A 23620-nucleotide genomic window follows, 5' to 3' on the forward strand; every position below is an offset into this window, starting at 1 on the left:
AAATACGGGAAATAAAAGGCATTTTATATTACATATCTCAATATTATATTTATTAAAAAATATAACCTAACTATATATATGACTTTATATTTAAATTCAATCAACAAATAACTCGCACGTCCATCGAACTGGAATAATCAACCTCAGTCTTCCAACACAAATGAATACCAACCGAACAGGCCTCTCACCAACAACAAATGGCGCCAACAAGCGTACTCCGAACCTTCACGCACACCATAAATACAGCATTATATAACATTGCACCTTCAATTTTTTTATATTTAAAACCAAAAATATATTTACACAAAAATATGCCGTCGAAAATGTCCGTATTCACAATATTCTCGTCTCGTTGTCGAAACTAAATTTGTGTCACACCGTTTATTTAATATTGTTGCGTTATTGATTAAAACGAAGCGAAACAAATACATCAGTCGTCGCTAAAAGTTACACAACGAAATGAGTGATATTAATTAATTAAAGTAAGAGCAACATTCATTTGTTATTCAATTGTCACTACGCTGGTTTTTATTGAAATTGTCAATTTATGAACTTTAATAGTTCTTCGTTACTATATATATATAACTACTATGTATATCATGCAAAATTGTTTTAAGTATAAAATTATTGATCAAATATTCGGCCGACCAGCACATATCAATAATAAACCAACGCAAATATAACATATATTGTCTGATACGAAACATGTACTACCTTAGGACCCTGTGGACCGTCGAACCGACGCAATGTCTGTATGGACTAAAATCGTTGTAACAGTTTTATACAATGGTTGCTCTGGCAGGTCATTTCAAGCGGACACAGCGTCTTGCTTAAAATGAACTGCAATAAGTTTCTATGATATAAGCGTAAGTATGAGGTTATCTTATCTTACATTTAATAAATAGACCGACATTGTAACCGCGTTCTTAGCCAATCCTCTACTGTATTGCGGATACGGGAATTGAATCACACACAAATGTTTCAATTCTCGTCATCCGTCGAGCTCTTATGCACTTGTAACGATAGACGCCTTTATTACCAAACAATAATCGAAGGTTAGATTATCAAATAGAATCAATTAACCTTGATTATAGTAAGACGGTATGAAATTATATGGTGAATGTCAAAGTGTTGGTCCAAGAGCTAGCGGTTAATCTGAATAAGTTGTTTTTACAAAGTATTAACTAGGCATTGTCGTTCTTGGTCGTAACATAATGTATCTTTTTTTTGTACAAATAACTTTGTCAGATTGACCCTTAACTCTGCACTGATATGATAATTCATTCACAAAAACCTTTCCTAAAAACTAACATTATAATCGCTGTTTTACATAATGGTTAGGAATTAATAGAAGATATACAATTTTATTATCATGCATAATTTGCAGAATGTTCGTTTGTAATTGTCTCAATTTTGGTAATAAGTTTAAGTTAATTATTACGTTCACTTTGCAATCTAGAATTTACCATTGAATTTATTTACAAATAACATTATCAGCTGTACGCTACAAGTGCAAAAAAACGATTACGCAGTACCTACAATTATTTTGATTGATGAAATAACCAATTATATGGTGTGGTTATGCAATTTACATCTTCGACATTTGTGTGGTGCAAAAATAAAAAATAAATACAAGGGCAAACAATTTTACAATCTTAAGGCAAAGAATTATAAATAACAATGGATTGATAATGTGGTGATTTTTTTTTATTTTAAATAAGAATTAATCAATGATAAACCATGAAAGAAGTGTAGAAACCTTAAACTAAATTACGAGAAAAATTTTGATTAATTTGTACTTCCTTTTCTCGTTTGTTTTGGCCCCAGAATTTGTGTCATAAACAATTTCATAAAAAAAACTTCAAAACAGAAAATTCAAAAACTCTACTGGCGTTGTTCGCTCTCAAGATGTTATATTTTCGTTGACTACGAGGTAACTTTAAGTGATAGATTTTGTAACATTTTTCAACATTTATAAACTTAAAGAATAGGTAGCACCGTCGACAGAAACGCTACTTTTAAGGTATATTATCTCAAAGGTTATGTTTCTATCGACTCGCTAAAATAACTAAACATTCAAAAAAACCTATCAAACCAAGAAAATAAAACTTAATCATTAACAATAATTGAAAAAGCGCCTAAAATTCATTTTTATATTTCATTTATTTAATTAAGATTTCAATTACCGTATCTTCTATTGTATATCTCTATCAGAGATAATTTTAAAATTAATTTTAAATCAAAGGAACGAATCAGTACCGACTCGGCTAATTCTAAGAAATCAATACAATACATGTACGGTTTCACACGTACAAAGATCGTAACATTAGAATAATTTTTCTCACGATATATTTAATGCAGTCTTCTCTATTACGGAACCCATACGGAACATATAAATAAGGGATTTTGTTAATTAAATTAATATTTGTCGCTATTACAACCGAACAGGTTCCATCTCACATCGCACCGCGCCTGAACCACACTCAAAACGCCTACGTGCTTTTAAATTATATTATCTAACGTTAATTTTATTTTGATATGCACTTATGTATAGATTTTTACAATGGAATTTGTGCTGTACACTATTTCTCAGAGGGGATGGTGACGAGCGATGCGTGATTCGTACTTCCACATTAAGGTCACTAATTAGCTTTGCACTTTGGGCACACACACTTGAAACAATACTGCAACAGGATACATGTTAGCCTCTCACCGACCATCCCACTCGGGTCTATTTACAATGAAAACTAAAAGAAATGAAGCTTAAATAAGATGAGGAAACATTATATTTATCAACTAAATATTTGGCAAACGACGGTTTTAAGGAAACGGACACATTTAGCGGCGATGGGACACAGCTTCGATAAATTCAATTTGTTGCAGCTATAATATATCAAATTTTATTCGATTTGAGTGCATCCCACCAAAAATAAAATCGCAACAGATTTATCTTCGCAAACCGTATCCTCTCGCTAGTGATAAACAGTAATTAGAACTAGCTTTACAAGTAAATCGAAGGCCGCTAAGATATCACCATTCATTATATCGTAATATGTACAGAGCGGGCGGCACCACCCAACCTCCCATCCTCCCTTTGATTACCGGCCTGTCATGTAATGTAAGAGGTATGTTTGACAAAATAAATTTAAATCATTCGATGCTATGTTACTCTACTACGATTTTACATACACATACATAAAATATTACATGTGAATATATTAACATGATAAAATGCTCATTTCTAAATGTACTGTCATTGCAAATTCTGCCGTAGAATACCATAGCATCCTAGACTTTTTTTATGTTGCTTAGCATTTCATCATTCATTTTATAGTCACTACTAAATCACACAATTTTTTATATCAATTCGATTTAAAAAAAACATGTAACAAATACTTAGAAATTTCATGTCACCGTAATTACTTCGAATTTCCATGACATTTCTATTGCAGATTCGATGTTATATATTGCATGTACACCACCATTTATTCATGGCCGATAAAAAAAAAACATTCTTTTAAAATGTACAATTTAAGCGTACTTTTCTCGCGACTCGTTTGTGCATAGTTTATCGGTTCAATAATGTAACTTCAGCTCGGCTGTATGTTATAGTAAACTGTACATCGTGGCACCATTTCGTCACGTCACACACACGCGTCACTGCGGCCCGCGCACGGAGCTCACACGAACGTCACTAGAACTCGAAGTCGAAAAGTTCCGACAAGCCTTCGTCGTGGTCGAGGCAGAAACCGTAGTCGTTCGCCGACATGGGCGGCTCCAGCGCCAGGAACGGTTCCAGCTCCAACGGCTCTGGAATGCAGTTGTTCTTTATTAGTTGTATGCAGTTGCATATAATTGACAGAATTTACTTTCTTTTTTTCTGAAACTATTATAAGGTCGGATACTGCAATAACAGTTCAGATGATTTTGTAAAATATATAAATATATATGCATATCATTATAATTACAAAGTACAAGTTAGTTTGACTGGTCATTTAAAAAATCTACCAAATATTATAGTTCCGACACCCGAGTGATATTAAACACTTTATTTTTGAATAGAATTAAAGATTTGCTGTATTATTTAAAGTCCGGCTTCTGAGTGAACACATTTCAGACATCTGTCTGTATGTCATGAGAGTGCTACCCTTCATAAAAAGAGAGTTAATATTACGCCGTAAGAGCTCAGATTTTAACAACATTTTCTTATTGATTTAAAAAGGTTCAGAATTTAAAAAAAAAATGTGGTTTTGGCTGACAGTGTTAACTATAATATTCATTTTTTAGGCAAATTACCGATATTAATATTTTTATCGAATGTCTTCACCGCTTCAAACCAAATTTTATCAGTAAATAGTATGACGGTACCGATATCTTCTATTAAGTAAGTATACAGTACTACAGTTCTCTAGACAAGGATGTAAGCCTAGACCCAGTTCTGAGGTACGTCACAAAAGACTCCATGCCAAGTGACACCTTTACATCTATTTTCGAAGCATTTTGTATATTTAACCAAATAATGCTATAATGCAGACCAATAGTAAATTTGTGCATATAATGAATGAACATCTGCGAATATATATACAACAATAAATAACACACAATTTTGCATAAATTAAATAAATTTAAATTAAGCCTTAATACTACCCATTCACTAAACGATTGCGACATATTTTTACACACACATAAAATAATACCTTTGCTAAACATTATCTACATATTTTAACTCAAACCTTTACACATTAATGGTTTAATATAATATATTAATAATAATCAACTTATTTAGCATCAGCTTTGTTTCCTTAAACCCACAGCCGTCTGATTCTTTATTTACTGATCATTGTGTAAATATGATAGTTGAAAATACTTCATCAATATAATTCTAACACTATATGTATCCTATTTTAACCATAGAAGGTGTAAAGGTAAACAACCCTTGGTTCTCACGTTCCATATAATTTGCTTATAGCTCTGTGATATTATGCACTTCAAACAATTTTAAGCAACTTATATCCACTATAATTTTACTTCTAAACTTGACGATAACAAATCTCGATAAATGAGATTTCGATTACCAATGAGATCGCATCAATTCAGTGTCAAAGTTGTTTGTCTTTACTCTTCTTGTGCGCAAAATACGCTAAATACTCATTTTTATTACACAATTACATCAGGACAGCCACAATTTGATAATACTATTATGGTATTTTCGTTATGAAATATGTGACAAATCTGATGTTTTATTACAAATTCTTCTATATTTGTACTTTATTTGTAACTATAAACCGTTTTATCAATTTTTTTATAAATGACTAGTAAAATGGTGAACATAATAAAGTCTATGTTTATATATCAACACGGTTAAAACTGTAAAACAAATCTGAAAGAACATAGGCTAATAGGACTGTGTTGTGCAGAAATATTCCAACCCACAGCAACACTACTAACAGTTATAACTTTTTGAAATATAGAACTAATATTATGTTATTTCTATTTAAATAAAAAATATTAAAAAATAAAAATTACTTTAGTTTTTCTGTGGGTTGGAATGTTTTTGCAGAACACATTTCAAATGAAACATCATAAAAGAAAGGTTACCGCACACATAATACAAAGCGTTAATACACAAAGCGTGAAGCGCCACGGTTAGAAAACAAGGGCGGTGTTACGATGCGTGTATTAGTAGATGGTGGTTAGTGGCGGAGCCCTGAGCTGAATCCCATGGTGCTACACGACGGCACTGGAGCCCCGCGGGAAGCAACTCGGGGCCGCCGCCCTCCGACGATCCCGACCCCCGACACTTTGCGCTTAACAATCTTCTACAAATTTTTTTCCGACAATAAAAGTAACCCCACTAAATATCATTGCAATGTAATGTAAATATATTGCACTAAGATATATCATTAAATTTCTTTATAAAATTAGGAAATAATTTATAAAGAAATCCTCATTTTATTGAAATCAAAAAGAAACGTTATCTATTATATTCGTTTCAATTGAATTAATCAGTATTATTCTAATTGACAACTGAGACAGAATAAAAGCATAGCATTAATTTTAGTGTGTTCTCTTTACGTAATGGAACTAGAATTATATTTACTTGATAAAAAAATTTATCAATAATTGCTCTCTGGGTACAGAAGTATTTTTGGCCCAGTGTAGTGTTCTTAAAATATGGACAGTGCTTTATTAAAACATTTCTATAAAATATGAGAAAAAGTATGAGTTGTGCTATATATTCAAAAATATTATATTTATTTACAGAAAATGGCGAAGGGCTAGACGAAATTTTCCAGTTACTTTTAATTACCGTTAAATACAAATTAATAATATATATTCCGTGATCATTGATAATTTTATGTATTTCTAAGTAGATAACGGCACAAAGATTCACAAACAGTTATGATAATGAGTTAAACCCTCTTACAACATGAAACTTAATAAACAAGTTAGTAAAAGCATAATGAGGATGAATGACGATTAGAATCGAAAAGCATGCAACATAAAATATGAATGTTAATATGAGTCGTCCCAAAATCCATGACCGATGGCGAGTTATCTCCGCAGATGTACCGCGCCGTGTAGCTAGAACTCTGACTGTGATGTGACGCACACACATATCACAGTGCCGAGTGCTAGCCACAAGACGCGACCTCCCTCCTCCCGGCACAGCCTGTCGCCTCATGTACCCACCCTGCTGCGTTATTTTGGTGCTACTCTCGTCCTCTGCTTTATTTTATGCATAAAGCGATTTTACATTCTTATTCATATTTATAAATAGTAAGTCAAAATATATTCGTGACATTTTTGTATTAATTTCACATAATATGTACATTTTTGATCTTTGCCAGAATGCCTCCTATCCAACTTACAAACATTAGCAGAATGCATATCAATTTATACAAAAATAAACTGGTGAATAAGTAACACTTGCCATAAGCCGCCTACTCCTCATACAGATAACAAGAATCGAAAAGTACAAAGTAAATGTAAAAGTACAGCAGAAAAAGAACGAAAAGATGCGAGTACCTGACTCCTGGTCCTCGGTCTGCAGCTGGAACCGGCCGCCGCCCATGATGGGCGCGAAGTCGTCGCTGTCCGCGATGAGCGCGTTGCGCAGGCGCCCGCGCGCGCCGTCTGCGGGAGCGGCACTTACGTCATTATGTCATATTATAGGCTGAAGAAAATCATTTGTTCCTGACCGAAACGTTTGAGCTCAGGCGTCAATTCAGTGGAGAGGATCCAACTACGCAGGAGATATTAGGGTGTACCCATGCAAGCGTAGAGTAATGCGTGAAAGCGCAGTCAACTAGATCAGAGTAGTATAAGAATAATGGAATAGCGCAGAACGGGGACATGGCCATAGAGATGAGTTTGAGCGCATGATGCGCAGGACAAATGGTTCTATTTCTGCACTCTGGATTGTCTTGAAGATTTTTTTGAGAAAATACAGAAATATCTTTCCTCTACTATAACCCAAGTCGGATTCGAACTGGGGCTTGCACATCGGAGCTAACCATATCGGGTCAACAAGATACAGATAAAAATATGCAATGGATGAACTGCCTCTACTGCATGCATAGATCAAATCATAAAACAGTGGACTCGGTAAATCGGATTACCTTTAAATTTAGTGTTCATAACAGATATCGCAATACTCACTGCTGTCGGGTGTGGAGAGCAGCGGCGAGGCGGAGGGCGCGGGGGAGGGCGCGGGGGAGGGCGCGGGCGCGTGCGCGGGCGCGTGCGCGGGCGCGGGCGGCGGCGCGGCGCGCGGCGCGGCGAGCGGCAGCGTGGGGTCCGTGACGCACGGCGAGCGCACCACGAGGCTGCGCGACCACGACGACGACGAGGACGCCGGCTCGCGCTTTATGGGTGTCCTACAATTGCAAATGTAAAACAAATATTAAGCAATTTTCGACCGGGGTTTGTTTTGTCTTTGTGACCACTTTTTGAGTGGGTGATTTCAGTGACATTTACTTTTCAATTTTCTATTATTATCATATAAATTGAATGCTGAGTTAATAATGTTGCAACATTTAATTTTACATTTGTCATTTGCTATCCATTAAATTAACTTATGGAAGGCAAATGACCCATGGGTCTGATGACCTTTGTCCATAGTATATTATAATATAATAGCACTGGCACTGTAATAAATAAAAATAATTTCTAACACGATTAATCTGCAGATGTTGTCTCTTGTGCCTGTAATGACCACTACCTTACTCATCACTTAAACTACAATACAGCAATAAGAAGTATTCTATTTGTCTGTAGTAAAGCTGGTAAAATGTTGGTAGACTGTCACACCAGAGCTTGCACAAAACCCTACCACTAATTATATTAGAGTGCATTTGTTTAAATTTTAAATTATATAATTTTTGCTTTAACCATTAAAGCAAAAATGACTCTTGTGTCAAGATAATATGATATTATCTTTTGAACTTTAATAAATTATTATTTATTAATGTACAAACTCACGTAAAGGCAGCCGTGATTGAACTGGAGGGCATGGACTGCAATTGTGCTATGAGCGGAGCCAACAGAGCCTTGTTGTCTTCGAGTAAGGGATCCGATGGTAAAAGCCCTGATGCTACAAAAACAAATAAATCATAAAATCTCTGCCATGGTCAGATATAAAATACTACTTACTACTATTATAAAAATGTTTATTTTATTTTCTTATTTACTACTAGTGAGGCCCTTTGTTATAAGAGTGACCCAATTACAAGACAATTATAATAATTAAAGATAAATAAATAATGATAATTTGAATATTTTTTTTTTTTTTTAACAGATGATGTATTTCTGTGGCAGCTATAACAAAAAATATATATTTGAATATTCGAGATAAATAACACTTTCTAGAACTAATAAAATACTAAAACTTTCATTAACTTTATACTCAAAACATTATATACTAAACATTGGCAATTATTTTAAATTCCAGTATAGTAAACAATAGCAGTATTATTTTCAGAGAATTTTTATTATTATGAATTTTAGGATATTGGTCGAAATAATTACTAACAAAAATGATGTATTTGAACTATTATCACTTACAGGGTGGAGGTGTTGGTGGTCTTTCTTTAGGACAGAGGTAGACTTCTATTTCTCCAGACATAGATTTCAAATGAATCATATAGCCTTTCTCATCTGGATGTGGTACCTATAAATATAAATGCGTAAAAATCAATACAATTGAAATACAACATTGTGTACATTTCATTGGTTTTACGCCAGTCATATTAAGGATTAACATAATTTCATTTGATACATATGTGCATTAATATAATTATTATTTTCCAAATTAATTTTTACTTTTTCTTTTACTTACACTGATTTGCATACACTGATAAAATTTTTAACCTATTACACATTCTGTAAGAAGCACATCTTTAAACACCTAATTCTTAATGCCAAAATCACTCTCATATCACCTAACCTAACCTCCGAGGGAAGGCGAACCTCTCTAGGGATGCGTAAAAAGATTGTTGTAGGGAATAAAATTCAAATGAGATAATAAAACCATAACGAAAATAGACTAGTTTATATCCGTCACTCGATCATTTGAGTTAACTTGCTGTGATATCAATCGGATAATAATAATTATTAATAATATTTTTTTACCAAAGTAAATCTGTATATTTTATAAGTAGATTTTAATAGACCAAGTGATAAGAAGATAGGCTAAGTCTTCGCCACAACTCACACTGAGCCTCGTATCCGGGGGCGCCTTGATGGGTATGACGGTTTGGTTCCGGAAGTCTTTGATGGAGCGTAGATCCGCGTAGGTGATGTAGGCGCGCGCGCCGTGCTCCGCCGACAGCCGCGACAGCGCCTGCTCGGCCGCGCTCACGGCGCGCGACACCCGCGCCTCGCGCCCGCCCAGCGCGCGCACCTCGCGCCGCAGCCGCCGCACGCGCGCCTCCTCGCCTGAGCCGCCCGCGCCGCCCACGCCTGCGCACGTCTTATTACATTTTCCGATTCTTTTAAGGGCAATAATCTTTGCTACTGCAACTAAATTTCATGGGTAGACGATTCTTTGTTATCTTGAAGTGCAAAGAGGCTACCTTCTAAATCTATACGTTGTTGATCAAGATAACATAACAATTCGCAATCGAGAAAACAAAATTTTAGAATTATTGTAGGTCGAAACTTATCTATAGTGATTCAGAGCGAGGACTGCCGCGAAACGATTGATTCAAAGAAACTTTTAAGATAGTTTAGTCTGGTAACGAGCATACAAATACGGCATGATTCTTATTATCTTAAGCAGTAGTCGGATTATGAGAGAGTTATTGGTCGCACTTTACTCGGTAAAAGTAAAGTCGAATAAAATAATTTCGACTTATTTATATTACTGTCTGAGTATTATCATGAAAGCCTAATCGTGCTATTCGCGGTGGTGTTGCGATTACACGATAGCATCGAACTGCGTAGCGTAGCGTATTCACACTATGTGTGAATATTCGATTACTTGCAAATATACCTAGATGGTAATAGGGATGCATAAGCTTTAATTTATTAATTCATAGCCATTGACTATGAAATTCGTAATAATTTTAGACGGAAAAGATGAAACACGTTAGACGAAAACCCCTTTATAAACTCGTTTAATGGAATATGCCCATTTCCCATAGCCTAATAACTAATACATGTGTAGAAAGCAACAGTTGTAATAATGTCCCACTGGGCTAAGGCCTCTTCACCCATGCTTACTCCACACTTCTAGGAAGTTTGGAATAACATGATATTGATAAAAGCTAAATATTACAAAGATACTATTTAATTGTTTAAAATATTTTATAACAGTCCGGTCTAAATGTGGTAACCATACACAAGATATGTATATGTAAACCATTTTGGGAAACTAATATATTTATTACATATGAATATATTTTTAATTTGTATTTGACTTAATTCGGTTGTCTAGATTATTTCCGGTGACACAGTGAAATTTCAATTATAAGACGGTGTGAATTATTATAAAAAAATATATTTTTATTTCCTATGAATAGCTTCTCTAAAAACGTATTTGCATAAAAATTTACTCAGAGGTAAACTTATATCTTGTAATTGCCTTAAGTAGAAAATTGTAAACATCGGTTATTCGATTTTAAAAAATATAATCGTTGGAATACGTAAAGAATTACAAAGTTACAAGAAAAACGTTCGTTGTCAAACAACAACAAAGCGCCTAAAACTTATTTATTACTTAAATTATCTCGCAGTAAATCCTAACTTTGATGAATTTTTGAACTGACCTTATTATAAAAAAAAGTAATCACGAGAAAGTTAAATAAGTCAAAGTCGGCAAATATTACGTGCGAAAACGTGATAACTCGCGAGATTAAATATCGATAAGTTAAAATTGTGTTGCGATAGAACTGATGAGAGAATACTACGAATATTTTTAAAAAAGCACATAGTGGTACATTTCGTAGCAGAAGCAAATAAATGCTTAAATTATATACGGCTTATACTCTGTCTGAGTAAAACAATCAAAAATGTATGCTCTATATGTGATACATATTATAAGATAAATATAATATATTCAGATACCGTTACCAAGGTAAAAAAAACGTAATCTAAGCCGTGCTAAACCATTTTAAACGACCGATGCGGAATAGTCTTATGCATAGATTTTAGTAAAGCTAAATGAAATTGCATCAACTGTGAATCTTTGCCAAATATTTATGTTATAAAAAGACTACTCACCACACTTCCATTGTATATTATTTTTCGATCTTTTCTCTAATATTCCTATACCCTCTAATACGTTTGTGATGTCGTATATTCGTCGTTTCTGAACCGAGAGGTGCTCGGCCGCTATGTTAAGATCGAGAACACCGTTGGGTGATGACTTGAGGAGTGCTACGAATTTTTTTGTTAATAGACCTAATGATGTGTCAAACCTGAAACAAAATAAAATCGAAATAAGGACGCGAAATATTAAAACTAAATCAGGATACTATTTTTAAATCGTATTCAAGGAACCAATAATCCTTGGTATAAAATATTTTTTAAAAGCTGTTCCAAGTCCGACAATCGTAACATTGAACCCACGGCGGTTACCAACATTTACCGGTACTCATTCTTAATACAGACAAGTATAAGAACTAAGCGACATTCAACGGTTACAGATTAAAAAAAAATTACCTGTATCGAAAGTTTTGTACCTGGAACGTTCGGTGTATTTTTTCATAGAACTGGACGGGCGACTATAGGGAGTAAGGACTTTGACGCGTTTCTGCTTCGGCGTCTTGAAGTCAGCTTTCATGGGCACCACGTGACCCTGGCTGCCCGAACTGCTCTCGCTCAGGTTCAGTCTTCGTTTCACCGCCTATTTTTATACTTTGTGATAAATATTATGAGCGTTGTCTTATTCTGTTAACGTTCGAAGTTAATATGACATCAATAACGCCTTAATGACTGTCGAGTATATTCTCAATTTTAAAACTCAATTAGTGTAATTACAAAAGACGATTACGAACTTTTTAACATTGTTCTTAAATACTTTAATGACATTAGCAACGGTGATTGTTCGCTTTTAAAGGGCAACTTAATAATTTTAAAATGTATTTAGTTCACTTATTAAAATTATTGCCACATTGTTTCCGCTTATAAATCGACATCATTGTATTATAAATAAACATAATTCAAAGTTAAATCAAACTGGAGTATACTAGACTATTTGCAACGAATCTCATAGATAATGGCCAGTTGTACGAACAGCCGTGTAAAAAATATTTCTAATGTTAAGATTAAAAACGTGCACAAGTTCACTTGTCTGTTCCGATGATGGTGCTTCAGATACGCCACAATGTTTATACGGTGTTTATTTTACGGCATGTGGTACGACATTTAACCATCGAGTTTATTTATCAAATAAAATATATTGGCAAGTTATAAAAAATCCAGTGAACTATGAGACGCGTCTCAACGCTTAATTCGTAATGTCATTAAACTTAGTCGAGAGCGTTGTAATAGGAATTGTTCTATCTATTAAAGCCACAAAGAAACGTGATAAATCTCACGACTCACTCTTAAAACCAAGTACGTCATCTTTAATTCGAATATCCTCGTTGTCTGAATGAAACTATCTTCGCACTTGTTAGTGAAAATCACACTTCACTACGGTTAAAAACGTAAAATCATTATTATGTACAAACAACACTAAAATTAAAAATATTTCAAGTATAAATTGAAAATATTTTCACTAAAACGATGGCTTGAACACATAATGCAAAATAATCTCATAATGCAGACAGATACACGAACGAAGCATTTTCAATAAGCTGATGCAACTAATTCAAAGTGAAGCAGTGTGGGGCCAAAGCCCCCTTTAAGGAAGTGTGTGGGGAGGGTAGCCGTACCTACACAATACACGACATAAATTAGAAACGACACAAAAGGCACCGGGCTCTCGGAAGGGACTCTAGCAAAAGAATGCCAATTTCTTATCTCAAAATTGTTGTTATTATTAACAACGAGCAGGCATAGCTATTGTTAATTTACCCAAGTTGCGGGTCTCGCGCTTTTTTAATTGTTCGGCGTCAACTAAATCAGAGCAGATGTGCCTCTAAGCTTGACACAGTATCATTCGACACCCTTGCATTCAAAATTTCGCCCGAATTATTCACATAATCACATAACTTTAACCCCTCCATTATTCTAATAGATAATTCATGAATATAAAACCCTAAAAGATCAACTAAACTGGCTTAACAGAGAACTTAAAAAAAGGTTTCTTTCAAAGATAGCAAAAAATAAACAAGCGCAATGTTAATTTAATCAAGGTTTGTATGAATATCGAGGAGCATATAAATAAAGCGAATCCATCAAAACAGTTGAAGGGCGTTGTGTCGATAGACCACGATAAGGACAATGACGGTTACGTTGCGCAATATAGGAGCGCAGGAAGTACCTGGCCACGTGACCCCATGGTGTAGCGACCACATGGCGTATGTGCGCTGTACGCGGACTGCGGGTGATCGGCCACTCGCGACAAAGTTACTGGTACCATATGTGCGGCTAACGCTTGTTAGCAGCTATTTTAGGCTTAGTTACATAAAAAGACAAGTTTAAGGTTAGGTCCCCAGCTGATTTTCTAAGGAATGTATTTTTTTTTCTAACTTCGTACAAAGACAATCGGGCACATTGCCACGTATTGTCTGACGAAAGGGAACCTCTGCAGCAACAACTAAGCCGGTAATTATTCGACACATTGCCAAAAGTATCACACGAAATGGGAAGCTAATTACGACCGGACACTAATGAATAATTCAAGCGCGAAGGAGTCGACACCGCTCAGTAGAATAGACTTAATAAAAATTAGGATTACTACAGGAAACATTAATTGTGGCTTTGTAAGACGTGGCACGATACAGAAAATCTTGAGCAAACTATTCATGTCATTATTTTTTGAAAAAATTTAATACTATAGTTTTCATAAGCGTTTCAGAAGCATCATTTATTACAAATCAGATAAACTTTAGGCACCTACTAAATTTCGTCACTATAGCCAAGGTCTCGCCACTCGAAGGTTTTATAACCAAAAGTCGTATAAAGTGGCTTTATTGCTTCATCAACGTTACACCTATGTACAAAACTCATCTATTTCAAGATAACCTGCACATTTATATAAAACAGGTCCACAAACAGACTTAACTTCATATACTATGAACTGAAATTGCAGCCGAGATATTTCCAAGTAATTATATAATAAAAATAAAAAAAGTAATTATTTTTATTCAGTAATTTAAGTTGATTTAGTTGTCCTTAATAATATTATGGTTATAGTTATATTCAGAAAGTCAAAGATAAGATATACTAGATAGGCCAAAAACAATTAACATATCACTAAAGAAAACATGTCCTATTTACTGATGATGTTACCATATATCAAATTTTATTAACAACTTCCAGTTTAACTGATATTTTACTGATATTCAAGAATTCCAAAATAGATTACAGGAACTTTTTGAATAATCCATAAGAAATAATCGATGAAATCCAAGTTGTCATTAATGGTATAATTTATTATACTACTGTTTCCAATTAACTGATTTAGTTGTTGTACTTTAGAAACACTATATAAATATTACATTTTTAAAACCCACAAACTGACAAACACATTATGTAAAAAATTGTATTCAACTATTTAAAAAGAAATTTTTAAATACTGATATTCTTACTTTGATATTCATCAGCATATAAGATTTTTTTTTTAATTTTTATATTTCAGCCCTAAGGAATAAATAATAAATGCTATGTTTGATACTACTCTTTCATTTTAACATTAATATAATAAGTTAAGATGACATGAACAAACTTAGACTTACAAAGTTCAATGGCCCTATATAAAAAAGGTCTTTGACCCCAACTGGGTCTATCCCCAAAAACATAAAATATTTTAATATATTATTATTATATTTTAATCTATACATCTTATTACAATTAAAATAATATGAACAATTTTATAATTATCCTATAATCATTTACTTTATAATTATCTTATAATAAATCATTGATATTTGGAGTGAAGAAACTTGATACTAAATATACTAGCTTAAAGACAATTAAAAATGTATGAATATCACATTTTCAAAGATTTCAATTCAGTGATGCCATGTGCTATCCGTTACACATCATTGAACAAGTATATGTATCATTAAAACATGATCTTTCTTCACTGTTGTATAAAACATGAAATGGCTATTTTCTACTGAAAGAGAATGAATAACCTCAATAATAATGTATGATAGTTTTTTAGCAAAATCTGTGATTGTTCCTTTAAATTAAATGAATGTTCAATTCCAAATGGTTTGAAATTGTTTTAGAGACTACGACTGCCACTTGCTATGTTACCATTTAAGTAATTTAAAATGAAAGATTATCCTGCCTAGAAAATGCAATTCTTTTTTTTAGAAATGGTTATAAAGTTTTTGTTGTAATTACCAAGATAAATATACACATGATATAATATATAGACATGGATACAAGATGTTCTATTATGATTCTCAAGAATTTATTATAGAACAGTAGTAGAACTCGTTGAATAGTTATTCCAAAGATTGAAAATCAACTGTGATTTTATACAAGTTGATCAGCTGATATGTTGAACATATGGCTTTAGAATAAAGCTTATTACTACACAGTTGATTTTCCTGCCCTTGAAACATACAGAAATCCTAACACATATAAGAGGCAGTTCTAAGCCTCTAAGTATCTATATAACTTACTTCTGAAGTCTTCGGCGGTGCGGTGGGCGCCTCCCGCCGAATCTGGTGTTGAGGCGTGGCACCGTAGCCATGGTCGAGCAGGTGGTAGCTGATGGGCTGGCTGGGGCTGTCATCTAAGAGTGTTGTGTGCGACGGAGATGCTCCGACGCGTACTACCACCTCAGCTTCGCCCTCCGCCGGCCCTCGCTTCACCCCCCTCGGCATCGCTATTAGTTAAAATTCTTCTCATATAAATCAATAGGCATATTATTAATTTTTAATGCGAGAGTTCGTAATCATTACAATTTAATTAGTGAAGAGGTTAGGGGCGCCGCGCGCGCGGAAATCACAAGTAAGAAGCCTCCGAAGCGGAGTGGGTCGATAGGAATTGTAATACGTTTTATGTAATTCTAAAGGCCTCCCGATATTGCATACATGTCCAAATTGCTTACGTCACTTTTTAAACGACATTTTATCAAAAATATCGTAGGCCTAGCGGTAATTCCTGGTCATAACCGCTTTTCAAACTATGTTGTTAACATACATAAGATTTCACTATAATTACCAATATGAAAATATTATACTTACGAAAGGTGTAAGCGAACGATATCCAAATACAGAACCATAAAACGACATTTAATGTTTTCGACGCAAACGCTACATTATCGAGTACTCAAAATAAAATGTCCGCCGCTTTGTTGGTCTCGAGTGAACTCGTGGACATCGAGACGCTCGATAACTTTCAATTAAACGACACAATCTACTAAACACATATTAAATTATACACTGGATACTTCACTCATAGTATAAAATAATAAAATAATCCTAGTCCACATTTTATATCTAGATAAAAATGCAGAGCAATGTAACGACGACAGGAAGCTTTTCAGAACATCTGGCTTGCAAGCAACGTAGCAGTGGCGCGAACTACGCGCGCAGGCGCGAAGCGGCCGTACAAACCAAGCAACCCCTAGCGACGCCGTTCTCCAAATTCCTCCCCTCGTTTGAGAAGCCATAAAAAATATAACGAATTTTTGAATTTTCGTTCGACGACCGGTTTTATGCAGAGAAACGCGGCGCACTGCGTTATGTCCAGGCGAAGCCAATAATAAAATATCAATGTTATGATGTGATGACTTGAAATGTTTAGTTGAATAAGAAATCTTATAAAATTTATTTTTATTATGATTTAATAGATAAACTATTTTGAAAATTTGTGCATTAATAAAGGGAAAGTAAACTAATTGTTAGTGTTATAAAAATATACAAAACATTTATAGTAATTCAGTAAGGAAGATGTATATAAGATATATAACATAATTGAACTTGAAATTTCATTCATATAAATTTGTTATATACTTACTGACCATTTCTCAATATAAAACTAATATTGGAAGATACAGTTTAAATGTTGTTGATGTGATATATATTTTAATAAAATATTAGGAACATTAACAATATAACTTATATTTAATACGCACAATAATCGCTTACTTTTAATACAAAACTACTTTGTAACACTATATAAGTTAATTTTAGATATAGACAGTATTTCTGTTTATCTGAAAAACATCATGAAAGGACGAAGAAAGCAAATTATGTTATCATTTATATACCTACGTTTATAAATGATTATTTATTATTTAAATTATATTTAAATAACTCAAGAAGTGAATATTTTTTTCATTGTTATCGAAATTCCCGAGATTATCCATTTTCACTCAAAGAATCCTAAATAATTATTTTTATTTATTAAATATCAATAATCCCAATTACATATAATTACCTAAGTATTCGTAGGGGGCTTAATTAGAAACTTAAGCATTCAGGATTAAGGGAAAAATATAAGAGAAAACTAATATCTATTCAGTTATATATAATCTGATAATAATCACAATGCTTTTAAATGTTTTTATAATTCATACTGCGGAAGTCAAGTTTGTGAAACCGCGACCTCAGCGGAAGTGACTGTACTTTGTAGGAAATATTCGTTTTTATCATAGACAATTTATGGGCATATTGTCTATGTTATATCCATAAATACAACGAAATGTAATATGTGCCTGGTGCTTTTAGGTAAATATCAAGTCATTAGTTTAATTAAATACATAATTAAGAAGAGAATTTTAAAAATAAAAAAGTGTAAAAAATGTGAACATCTATAAATTTGTTTTTAAGAATAATTTAATATGTAAACAAACTAAAGTTTCAAACAAATAATTCTATTGTCACTATATTTTTTATTACTTAAAAATGTAAATATATATATTAAAACTTTACTTAGTTTCTATATTTGAATTAACATTTCTTGGACGCATACTACAATATTTGAGTATTAATTTATTTATTGAAATAAAAAAAAACTTTTTTGTTATTAACATTTTCTAACGTAACAATATTTTAGCTTCTTTTCTTTAATTTAGAAAATAGGAGAATATAATTCAGTTTCATTCGGTATTTTAGTAATGTAAATATTACGTCACTGATATTTTTACTGTTAGGTTGCCCTTATTGTTATTACTTATAACTTTAAAGTATTTTTTTTTTTAATTTTTACAAATATGTAATGATAAACCTCAACAACAAGTCATTCAATTTTATCGTTCGTATACAATTAACTAGGTGGTAGGGGTTTGTGCGAAACCATCCGGGTCGGTATCACCCAAGTTTCATATTTATGTATATATATAATAACGGCTAGATACAGAATACAGCTCCAACTTCGGAGTCTAAAATAAAGCGACGCGGTTATTGTTGTAGTTGTCGCGTTAAGAATGCCTAAGCGTACAACAGTCGGCACTGCCACACTAGCGAGCACTCTTAGCCTTGGAAGGTAAAATCTCTTCCCTGTGAGGAGAGTTCCACCAAGGCACGAGCTGAGCGGGAAATATAGCGGATTTATATATTAAATAATACAATAGCGCGGCCCCTTTGATCCTCCTCGATGATCGCCGTAGCAGGGTAAAAATTCCACCTAACGCGGTTTCAAGGTCGCTTTTAATTTAAAAGTTATTTTTTAAACAAAACCTTAGTAAAAGCCATTAGGCGTATATAGTATGAAATTATGTGAATGTTGTTTTTTTAAGCATTTATCGTAACATTTTTCTTTAACGTATTTATATATATCTTATCAAATTTTAAAATTTCTAACTGACATACAACGCACAACCTAAATCGGTGGTCATAATAGAATAAATTTTGCATAGGATTTATCACTGCAACGTAGGTGATAACCAAAGATGCAGTTTTCAAAATTGGGATATTCCTAAAGAGGTAAATTTTGGATGGAAGTTTATAGAAATTCGTCATTTCTAATGTTAGAAATAGGTATTTAGGCCTATATTATTGAGTTAAGAAAGTTTATTAAGCCTTTTGCCAAAAATGTAAAATTCGGAATAAAAGTTGGTAAAGAATCCTTTACATTCTTTCACTGTAAGAATTATAAAAATCGGTGATGATGCATTTTTCACTCTTAGATTGATGAAAATCGAGTGGTGTTGTTTAGGCACGATTATGAGTAAAAGACAGTTATTATAGCTGATTCAAGAGGCTGATATTGGGAATGCGTTACACAGATAGTGAATGAGTTACCAAATACAAATAATTACCTAAGTAAATTCCGTGGGTTTCTCAATTATTGCATTGCTATAAAATGTTTCTTTTTAATTTTATTAGTAAAACTTTATTACTACGAATGATCTGTTTTATAAAAAAAATGTGCAATGAGGAAACATTGCTTGTGTTTCTTCAAAACCTTTGTCATTTTAAAACACGATTTAATTGTGACAACAAATGAGAAAATTAATGTTTAACTTCGCTCCGCTTATAAAATCCAAATTCATTGATCTTTAAAAATACTTTCCTACAGATAAATTTTCATGCGCATCGAAACTGCTGGACGTGTGCCTGACAAAAAAAAAAACAGTTTTTAAATACAAACGAAACATATACCGTATACCTATAATATGGAGCTCTAAATTCCGTTGATACCTAAGTTTTTTTTTTTTAAATAACATTAATAGACAAGCAAATAGCCTTTGGTAAAATATTATGAATATGTATATTTTGAAGCTAACTAAAGGTTCTTTATATTTTTTCTAAATAAAGCAAAAACATATACAGCAGCATTTATACGAGCAGACTTTTAAGATATTTTTTCGGATAAGTCTATTTTATATTTTAACATGTTGGGTAACGTCATTTGTCGTAATTACAAAAAAATCTAGATTAAAAAAAAAAATCTAGAATATATTATATTTTATAAATAGTCAAAAATACTATTCTTTTTTCTATTATGATCAAAATAATGAGTTCAGCTTTTTAGACACGTCACGATACGAAGCTTATGTAAGTTTAAGAGAGTTCATGAAATCTATATTGAGGGAGATAATTACTTTTAGGAGTGATATACGAAAAAAAACTCAAGTTTTAATTCAGTTCAGGTTCAGTGAAGGTTAAGGCCAAGGATTTATGTCAATTCTTATGAATAAAACTATTTTCTGTTTCCATAATATTTCAGTCATAATAATAAAGTAATTTATACGAGTGAATATAACAACACTGGATACTGCTGTTTGGCGGTAGAATATCGAATGAGTAGGTGGTACTTAACAAGACGGGCTAGCACAAAACTCTACCACTCAATGTGCGTTGGTGGATGTTAGAAAATTTTTAAGCACAGCCCATTGGTTATGTACCATGTACCAGTAGTTACACTGGCTCACTCACCCTTCAAACCGGTACACAACACCAATTATTACCGCGGGCCTGCAGAATTTCTGATGAGTGGGTGGTACCTACCCAGACAGGCTTGCACAAAGCCCTACCACCAAGTGCTAGATTAAGTATTAGTAGAGTAATCATTAGATTATGTTATAAAATTTTCCCAATTATAGTATTTAGCTCAAAGTAGCGTTACAGCTAAAAGTTAGGTAAAAGACTAAAGTTTAAATATTTGATGTTTTTTCGGTTATTGATGAATAAAAAGAATTGTGTCGCAAATATAGTGTGATTGTATCTTACTAAAAATAGATATACATCATCCGGCAAAATGTCACATTTGACTTAAATACATAGATATCATAACAGTGGATTTGAACATTTTGGCGTATTATAATCGACATTAATCAAACAGGTACCATAGTCTATTCAAATCGAAGAAGGAATGAAGATAAACGAACCTTAGATTTACGTATTCCATGCGTATTTCTAATATCTCTTCCACGTTGTGCACTACTAACAAGTTTTAAAACTCATTACAATCTATACCTTAAAAAAAAAATATTGTTATTGAACTCTACTAATGCTCTATAAACGCAGAAATCATTTAAACTTCAACTTATCAAAGCTTAAAAAAGCTACTTAAAAATTAGTGTTTTTTTCTTTTAAATATGGTAGTTTTTATTTCACAGGCTATCATTGAGTGTAAAGAATCGAAATGGCCAATGTTTAGTACACTTGACTCTTAAAATGTTATCGTGTGGTTAAACCCGGAGCAATTCTGAATTAATATGTACATAATTTGTTTTTACAATAAACTAGTTGTCACTAGCTGCTTCGCTCGTAGTTTAAAGGTTGGTCCTCATGTGCAAGGCACAAAAATTAGTCATTTTCCTTTCTTGTGGTTCAAGTTTGCTTTCTATCAGTTCAGTGGTTTGGCCGTGCAAGCGTAACACACAGACAGACAGACAAAGTTGCGTTCGCATTTATAATAGGTATTAGTATAAATTCATCTCGTGTTCGATGGTGAAAGAAAACATCATCGAGTAACCTGCATGTGTCGGATGAAAATCAAATGTGTAAGGTACCCATTAACTCACATTGATGGAATAAGCTGCGAACTATCTCCTCAAAGAGAGGAGACCTTAGCTCAGCTGTGGGACATTAAATGTTAATATAATATAATTAGCAAGGGAAATCTATACTTATAGATACCTATGTATATATATTTCCCTATAATTTTGCCTTGCTTAGCTTATACTGACTCAAAATAACTGATTGCGTACTGGTATATACATTGAATAACAATCATTTTATATATTGTCAAAGCATATCGCAACGTAATTATTTATTTTTTTAATTTCAGGAAGTTTTTAGTTAAAGTGATACTGAATGCAAGCAAATATTAATATTATAAAACAATTGTTAAAGTCAATATATTTTGATTGTAAAAAAAAACAATTCTTATAGAAATACTTCAGACCTGAGAATAACCGTTGGAAGAAACGGGTACCTATTTCTTGTCTTTATAAAAAGAAACAATAATGGTTGATAACTTTTACACGTTTTTTGAGAACCTGTAAAAGCATATTAATACGTTATATCCCTAAATAAGAATTAACAACCGTGTGAACTCAGTTCAAAGCTTGTTATGACGTACATATCTAATATACTTACAAACTTATTATTTTTTAAGCTAGGCTCTTACAAGCACTTAAGATTTTTAATTATAGTATATTAAAACATATAAGCTGAACCGTTTGGTAGTTGTTTCAGAGCAAGTACATTTTATAGATTATAAAAGTGCTTTAGATAACTCTTTAATTGAGAAATAGTACAGATTATTTTGGTATAAAAAAACTGTAGTAACTATGCAAAGTTTCTTGCTGAAGGCCACTTTCCGATAGTGTTGTACATCTAAAAAAATGATGTTTCAAAAACGTTAAATGCCTGAAAAACACGGAGTAGCTAACTAGTTAAAATAATGTAAAACTACTAAACAGTTTCAGAGACAAACTGGCAAGAAACTCAGTAGATACTCTTTTCCATCAATTAAATAACATTGGTATAATTAAATATATTCAATACACAAAACTGTACAATTTAATAGATTCAGTCTTAAAATGAAACAAACATAAACTTCCAATCTGTTTTTATCATCTGTATTATATACCACCTTATTTACTAGTAGTTATTAATAATATAAGATAGCAATGTAAGTATTAATCGGCAGAGTTAAAAATATCAGCGTTATTTTATTACAAGAAGAATTTATTGACTTTTCAGTCAGAAACTCGGCTCTATAAGTTCATCTGACGATTCTAGTAAAATAAAAAATGTTATTGGGTATCTATTAAATTCTTGTAAATATATCTTGAATAAAATCACGAAGGGAGTGATAAACTGCAAAATTACAAATAGCTCGAACAGAACTTTTAGTAGAATAAAAACAATTTACTATCTGTAGCGTTACATCAAAGTAATATACTACCTACGGCATATTACTAACATGATATTATTAAAATAGCCAAAATAAGTACTTACACTTATCGAGCATTGATACTTTAATGTCAGTTGTTGACTAACTTTTCTCAAATACTTATTACCTATGCAATGTACCTTATTTTATTTTTCAGTTATGAAAATATTTGAGTTTCGAATCTAAAAGTATT

The 23620-nt window shown here is 32.9% G+C and overlaps 1 protein-coding gene and 1 long non-coding RNA gene across 2 annotated transcripts; both read right to left on the reverse strand.

Moving 5' to 3' along the window:
* Positions 1-27: 27 nt before the first annotated feature.
* LOC125070475 lies at positions 28-22584 on the reverse strand. The gene is made up of 3 exons (XR_007119882.1): positions 22574-22584; positions 20364-20370; positions 28-1267 (listed from the first exon to the last, which is right to left on the reverse strand). It is a non-coding gene; the product is annotated as an uncharacterized LOC125070475 (long non-coding RNA).
* Positions 1354-17209, reverse strand: LOC125070465 (transcription factor E2F2). Its single transcript, XM_047680357.1, has 10 exons — positions 16818-17209; positions 16251-16456; positions 12186-12349; positions 11725-11921; positions 9716-9963; positions 9067-9172; positions 8485-8596; positions 7663-7880; positions 7030-7137; positions 1354-3810 (listed from the first exon to the last, which is right to left on the reverse strand). The coding sequence occupies exons 2-10, from the start codon at positions 16452-16454 to the stop codon at positions 3695-3697; spliced, it is 1473 nt and encodes a 490-aa protein (XP_047536313.1). The 5' UTR covers positions 16455-16456; positions 16818-17209; the 3' UTR covers positions 1354-3694.
* Positions 22585-23620: the final 1036 nt, after the last annotated feature.

The sequence above is a fragment of the Vanessa atalanta genome, chromosome 2 (genome assembly GCF_905147765.1).
Source record: "Vanessa atalanta chromosome 2, ilVanAtal1.2, whole genome shotgun sequence".
Classification (NCBI taxonomy): domain Eukaryota; kingdom Metazoa; phylum Arthropoda; class Insecta; order Lepidoptera; family Nymphalidae; genus Vanessa; species Vanessa atalanta.

Excerpts from the sequence above, each read along its gene's own strand:
- LOC125070465 (XM_047680357.1), bottom strand. The coding sequence starts at position 16,454 with ATGCCGAGGGGGGTGAAGCGAGGGCCGGCGGAGGGCGAAGCTGAGGTG. Across the intron at positions 11,922-12,185 it reads AAATACACCGAACGTTCCAG|GTTTGACACATCATTAGGTC; the intron begins GTACAAAACTTT and ends ATTTTGTTTCAG. Across the intron at positions 7,881-8,484 it reads TCAATCACGGCTGCCTTTAC|GACACCCATAAAGCGCGAGC; the intron begins GTGAGTTTGTAC and ends TTGCAATTGTAG.